The sequence below is a fragment of the Brassica oleracea genome, chromosome C6 (genome assembly GCF_000695525.1).
Source record: "Brassica oleracea var. oleracea cultivar TO1000 chromosome C6, BOL, whole genome shotgun sequence".
Classification (NCBI taxonomy): domain Eukaryota; kingdom Viridiplantae; phylum Streptophyta; class Magnoliopsida; order Brassicales; family Brassicaceae; genus Brassica; species Brassica oleracea.
Genome location: NC_027753.1, coordinates 39,766,572 through 39,773,766, shown reverse-complemented (window position 1 = coordinate 39,773,766; position 7,195 = coordinate 39,766,572). Strand labels below are relative to the sequence as shown.

Here is a 7,195-nt window from a genome sequence, read left to right as displayed (position 1 = left end):
ATATATATATATATATATATATATATATATATATCAAATAAAAATTAAATAATAATATTAATTAAACTAATGACTTATCTTAAAATCACGGAAAAGATGACAAGTAATCAAATTGACTAAAATCATGGAAAATATGACAAGTAAGCAAATTCACTTCTCAAATAATAGTATAGATAACAAAGCAACCATCAAACTGAAATACAATTGTTCTTCTGCATCAATGTAGAAAAGAAAAAAAACAAGACAAAGAGGCAGGGGAAAAGAAGAAAAAGAAGATAGCACAACACTGAGAACAACAACTGCAAACAGCAAAAGGCATAATTAGCAGTAGGATATAATTAGGGCAGTACTGGCCTAATCTCAATTCCATGGACAATAAGACCTTTCTTCTCAAAAGGCCTCTTTGTCTCCTTGAGGCTCATCTCTATTTCACCCATATCTCCTCTTCTTTTGAAGAACTGTCCCAACTGCACCTCGTACCAGTCGTCGCTTCTCAGCTCAGCGCGCTGACCTTGTTCGCTCCCCGGATTATGCATGAGACTGACCATGGAAGGCTGGACATCATCATGCTCGGTGCCAGCCAAAACAAGGGATGCCTCTACGGGCTGGCGAAAACCGTAGGGATCAAGGTTCCACTTAAAGACAAGGTAAGCGGCGTAGAGGGTGTCATCAGAGAGAAGGGATATGTTGATTTTTCCAGTGATGTCAAGCCACCATACCATTTTAAGCGCAGCCACTTCTTTGAACCTGTTAGCGAAAACCAAAAGACGTTTTGATGAAAAATGTTAAAAAAAATGAAGCAACGCAGAAAAGGGCCTTGAGGGCAGCGTGTAGACCTGGCATCAGGAAGAGAGATCCACTGCCAGTATCTTTGATCATGTCCCCAAGTAATATTCAAGGCCCTAGCGGCCATCATGTAGCACTTGTTACCAGTACTTCTCTCCAGCGAAAAGCTCTGTTTTGGATCACATAATGCGGTCAGGTCAAAACATGATCGATCCAGAAAGATTGATTTATAAGTTAGGGTGTCTGACTACTAGGATCTGGTAGTAAGTAGATCCACATTCACAAGACAAGCAGTGGCAACATTTTGCCTGAACAGAACAGACCTTTTTCAATTTTGGGAACTAAAATATACAGTACATAAATCTGATGATGATAAATATCAAATCCCTTGATACAATACCACGTTGACTAGAGCATACTATACTTTCTACACTACACAGGTTGGCCGAGTTGATATCAGAGCAAATTAGTAACACGGATCTGATCGAATTTGGAACCACAATTACTAAGATTGTTTAAAAGAAGGGAGAAATTAAAGAAGAAGAAGAAGAAGAAGGTTTACCAGTTGGGAGTCGTGGAGAAGGAGAGGGTTATGGACGAGGGAGAAGAAGAGGTGTTTCTTGGTGGGAAGACCCTCAGGTGCCCTAAAGTCCTCGGGGAACTCGGAAGGTAAGAAGTGGTTCCAGACATGGTCGGAGTCAGCGGCGGATCTGAAGCACCTGGAGACAGCCGATGATCGGCAAACGTCTCGAGGCGAAGTCAAGGAAAGGATCTTAGCGATGCAGTCCTCTGGCAGATTATTCATTGCTTTGCTTTTTACCAAAGGAAAGAAGATCTCATTAGATTATTAATCTATATAGTAACTCAGTTTAGTTGGGAAGAAGGGACGTGGAAAGTTTATTTATATTATCTATTCTAGAAGCAGAGGAGACTTGGAGATGAAGTACACCTCTTCTTTTCTTATTACTCGCTTCATCACCATTGAAGACAACTTGTGTAAGTAACCGCGTGCAGATCCACGTTTATTTAGTTATAGTCCCACGTTTGTTTTTTCTTTACAAATTATCCTTTGAGATGTTCATATGGAAAGGACATAAAGCGACTGTGATTTAAATTATGAAGAATCACACACCATTACTATAAAAAAAACAAGAAAAGAAAAACAGGAGAATGGCTTGGCTAGCCTACAACATACACTATCGTCACGCACTAATTAGCTTTCTCATTAATTATGGGAACCTAAACATTGTTTGTAAAATCTACATTGGATATTTGACACCTGCCGCTAATAGCCTCTGCTGCTCCAGCTGCAAACATTCAGATTAAATCCAACAAAAATAGTGTAACATCAATAATATTTACCTACGTACATGTGCTTGCCTCATATTTAATTGTCTCTATGTATATACATACGTTCGGTTGGTCTACAAGAATATATAAACTGTTGTGCGTATATAATTAAGTACCTGGAAGAGTTCATGCATTTTGTGAGCCTGTGTCTACGTAAAATTTTTATTTTTTACAAATTTGGGTGTCTAAATTTTTTTTTTTGAGGCCTATTTGTAGGTAATTGTTTTCAAAAACTTTGGGGATCTGTTGCGAATATTTCACCTAACATCGCCCAGGGCCGGTACTCATCCTCTGCAACCTCTAGTCCTCTCAAACACCTGAAGTATCATCATGATATTTAGGGTGATATTTATAAGGGGGGGAAAAAAACCCCGTTATATATATATATATTTTTTGATCAAAACCCCGTTACATTTTTTTCAACACTAAAAGAAACCCATTATATAATGTATACTAGAGCTGCAACAAATGCTCGTCCAGAACTCCCTACACTCATTACATATAATATCGGACATCCTTTTCTATAATCAACACATATGTACATTAAATAGATACATGAATGTGAATGGAGAGATTGTTTTATTTAGTAATTATGAAACCTGGTGGAAAATAAGGTTAGTGAAAGAAATGAGAGTATTACGAAGTTTTACTAAATTAATTGAAAAAAATAGAATGATTTCCATATACCATTAATACAAATTTAGAATGTGGTTAGAAAATTTAAAACAACAATGAAAAGTATAAGTTTCAGTATATAGAGTGTTTAACGTAAAACTCAATATTTTTGTAGGGACATAGACTTTGAAAAAAATTAAAAAAAGAAATAACAATACTGTTTTAATGCATAGTTTCCTCCTGCACTAATATACGATAATGGTCAAAGAGGTTTGAAACCTTTATTGTCTCTGTTTCTCTAGAGATAGCAATGAGCACAAAATTTTGAACGATGCTCATGTACAATGAAAGAGAGTTTATCATACATTAATACAAATGTAGAATGTGGTTAGAAATTTTACAACAACACTAAAGATTATAGGCTTCAGTATATAAAGCATTTTTCGAAAAACTCAATATTTTCGTAGGAGTTAACACATAAATTTTAAGAAAAACAAAGAAATATGACAATATTATTTAATACATAATTGCATCATGCACTAACAAATGATGATGTTCAAAGAGGTTTGGAGCCTTTGTTGTCTCCGTTTTTAAGAGAATAATGATTTAATAGTGGTTATTCCACCAATTTATGGATTATTATGAAGTTTTACTAAATTAATTGATAAAAATATAACAATTTCCATATACCATGAAAGAGAGTTTAACATACATTAATACAAATGTAAAATGTTATTCGAAATTTTAAAACAACATTAAATATATAGGCTTCATTATATAGAGCGTTTAACGTAAAACTCAATATTTTCGTTTGGGTCAACACATAGATTTTAAGAAAAATTCAAAATATGACAATATTGTTTTAATGCACAGTTGCATCCTGCACTAACATATGATGATGATCAAAAAGAATTGGAACCTTTTTTGTCTATGTTTCTTTAAAAAATAGCAATTTTATAATGGTTAGTCCAATGTTTTAGGGATTATATGAAGTTTTACGACATTAATTGATAAAAAATTAGAAAGATGCCCATGTACCATGAAAGAGAGTTTAAAATATATTAATATACATGTATAATGTGGTTAGAAATTTTAAAACAACACTAAATATTATAGGCTTGAATATATAGAGCATTTACCGAAAAACTCAATATTTCGTAGGGGGTTGGTTAATACATAGATTTTGAGAAAATTCAAAAAATATGATAATATTGTTTTTATACATAGTTGCATCCTTCACTAACATATTATGAGTTCAAGGACGTTTGGAGCCTTTGTTGTCTCCGTTTTTCAAGAAAATAGCGATTTAATAGTGGCTATTCTACCGATTTAGAGAGTATTATGAAGTTTTACTAAATTAATTGATAAAAAATTATAATGATTCTCATATACCATGAAAGAGAGTTTAGAATATATTAATAAAAATTTAGAATGTAGTCAGAAATTTTAAAACAACACTAAAGATTATAGGCATCAGTAAATAAAGAATTTACCAAAATTCAATATTTTTGAGAAATTTCAAAAATTTGAAAATATTATTTTAATGCATAGTTTCATCCTGAACTAACATATGGTGATGTTGAAAGAGGTTTGGAGCCTTTGTTGTCTCCGGTTTTCAAGAAAATATTGATTTAATAGTGGTTATTTCACCGATTTAGGAAGTATTATGAAGTTTTAATACTTAATTGATAAAAAAATTAGAACGATTACCATATACCATGAAAGAGTTTAACATACATTAATACAAATTCAGAATGTCATTAGAAAATTTAGAACAACAATAAAAAGGATATGTTTTAGTATATAGAGTGTTTAACGTAAAACTCAATATTTTCGTAGGGGTTAACACATAGATTTTGAGAAAAATTCAAAAAATAAAAAAACAGTTTTTAATGCATAGTTGCCTCCTGTACTAATATATGATGATGGTCAAAGAAGTTTAGAACCTTTGTTGTCTTCATTTCTCTAGAGAATAACGATTTTATAATAGTTATTCCACTAATTTAGAGAGTATATGAAATTTTACTAAATTAATCTATAAAAAAATTGAACGATGTTCATGTACCATGAAAGAAAGTTTATCATACATTAGTACAAATGTAGAATATGGTTAGAAATTTTAAAACAACACTAAAGATTATAGGCATCAATATATATACCATTTAACAAAATTTAATATTTTTGTAGGGGTTATTACATAGATTTTGAGAAAATTTCCAAAAATATGAAAATATTATTTTAATGCATAGTTGCATCTTTCACTAACATATGATGATGTTGAAAGAGGTTTGGAGCCTTTGTTGTCTCCGTTTTTAAATAAAATAGTGATTTTATAGTGGTTATTCCACCGATTTAGGGAATATTATGAAGTTTTACTAAATTAATTGATGCAAAATTATAATTATTCCCATATACCATGAAAGAGAGTTTAATATACATTACTACAAATGTAGAATGTGGTTAGAAATTTTAAAACAACACTAAATATTATAGGCAACAATATATAAAACATTTACAAAAATTCAATATTTTTGTAGGGGTTAACACATAGATTTTGAGAAAATTTCAAAAAATATGATAATATTGTTTTAATGCATATTTGCATCCTGCACTTACATATGATGATGTTGAAAGAGGTTTGCAGCCTTTGTTGTCTCCTTTTTGAAGAAAATAGCGTTTTTATAGTGGTTATTACTCGATTTAAGGAGTATTATGAAGTTTTACTAAATTAATTGATAAAATATTATAATGATTCCCATATACCATGAAAGAGAGTTTAACATACACTAATACAAATGTAGAATGTGGTCATAAATTTTAAAACAACACTAGAGATTATAGGCTTTAGTATATAAAGAATTTACCAAAATTCAATATTTTTTAGGAGTTAACAAATAGATTTTGAGGAAATTTAAAAAAATATGACAATATTGTTTTAATTCATAGTTGCATCATGCACTAACATATGATGATGTTTAAAGAGGTTGAGAGCCTTTGTTGTCTCCATTTTTCAAGAAAATAGCGATTTTATAATGGTTATTCCTCGAATTAATGAGTATTATGAAGTTTTACTAAACTAATTGTTAAAAAATTATAATGATTCTTATATACCATGAACGAGAGTTTAACATACATTAATACAAATGTATAATGTGGTCAGAAATTTTAAAACAACACTAAAGATTATAGGCTTCAGTATATAAAAATTTTACCAAAATTCAATATTTTTGTAGGCGTTAACACATAGATTTTGAGAAATTTTTTAAAAATATGACAATATTGTTTTAATGCATAGTTGCATCCTGCACTAACATATGATGATTTTGAAAGAGGTTTGGAGCCTTTGTTGTCTCTGTTTTTCAAGAAAATATTAATTTTATTGTGGTTATTCCTCGATTTAAGGAGTATTAAGAAGTTTTACTAAATTAATTGATAAAAAATATAATGATTCCATTTACAATGAAAGAGAGTTTATCATACACTAATACAAATGTAAAATGTGGTCAGAAGTTTTAAAACAACACTAAAGATTATAGGCTTCAGTATATAAAAAATTTACCAAAATTCAATATTTTTGTAGCGGTTAAAATATAGATTTTGAGAAAATTTCAAAAAATATGACAATATTGTTTTAATATATAGTTTCATCCTGCACTAACATATGATGATGTTTAAAGAGGTTTGGAGTCTTTGTTGTCTCCGTTTTCCAAGAAAATTGCTATTTTATAGTGGTTATTCCTCGATTTAAGGAGTATTAAGAAGTTTTACTAACTTAATTGATAAAAAATTATAATGATTATCATATACCATGAAAGAGAGTTTAGCATACATAAATACAAATGTAGAATGTGGTCATAAATTTTAAAACAACGCTAAATATTATAGGCTTCAGTATATAAAGAATTTGCCAAAATTCAATATTTTTGTAGGGGTTAACACATAGATTTTGAGAAAATTTCAAAAAATATGAGAATATTGTTTTAATGCATAGTTGCATCATGCACTTACATATGATTATGTTGAAAGAGGTTTGGAGCCTTTGTTGTCTCCGTTATTCAAGAAAATAGCGATTTTATAGTGGTAATTCCTCGATTTTAGGAGTATTATGAAGTTTTACTAAATTAATTGATAAAAAAATATAACGATTCTCATATACCATGAAAGAGAGTTTATCATACACTAATACAAATGTAGAATGTGGTCAGAAGTTTTAAAACAACACAAAAGATTATAGGCTTCAGTATATAAAAAAAATTACCTAAATTCAATATTTTGTAGGGGTTAACACATAGATTTTGAGAAAATTTCAAAAAATATGAGAATATTGTTTTAATGCATAGTTGCATCATGCACTTACATATGATTATGTTGAAAGAGGTTTGGAGCCTTTGTTGTCTCCGTTATTCAAGAAAATAGCAATTTTATAGTGGTAATTCCTCGATTT

General features: G+C 30.3%; 1 protein-coding gene across 1 annotated transcript; it reads right to left on the bottom strand.

Moving 5' to 3' along the window:
- Positions 1 to 141: 141 nt before the first annotated feature.
- LOC106298470 (F-box protein PP2-B11) lies at positions 142 to 1,735 on the bottom strand. The gene is made up of 3 exons (XM_013734607.1): positions 1,349 to 1,735; positions 837 to 955; positions 142 to 747 (listed from the first exon to the last, which is right to left on the bottom strand). Exons 1-3 carry the CDS (start codon positions 1,589 to 1,591, stop codon positions 339 to 341), a joined length of 771 nt encoding a protein of 256 aa, XP_013590061.1. The 5' UTR covers positions 1,592 to 1,735; the 3' UTR covers positions 142 to 338.
- Between the last annotated feature and the right edge of the window lie 5,460 nt (positions 1,736 to 7,195).

Excerpts from the sequence above, each read along its gene's own strand:
- LOC106298470 (XM_013734607.1), bottom strand. The coding sequence starts at position 1,591 with ATGAATAATCTGCCAGAGGACTGCATCGCTAAGATCCTTTCCTTGACT. Across the intron at positions 956-1,348 it reads TTCTCCACGACTCCCAACTG|AGCTTTTCGCTGGAGAGAAG; the intron begins GTAAACCTTCTT and ends GATCCAAAACAG. Across the intron at positions 748-836 it reads ATCTCTCTTCCTGATGCCAG|GTTCAAAGAAGTGGCTGCGC; the intron begins GTCTACACGCTG and ends TTTCGCTAACAG.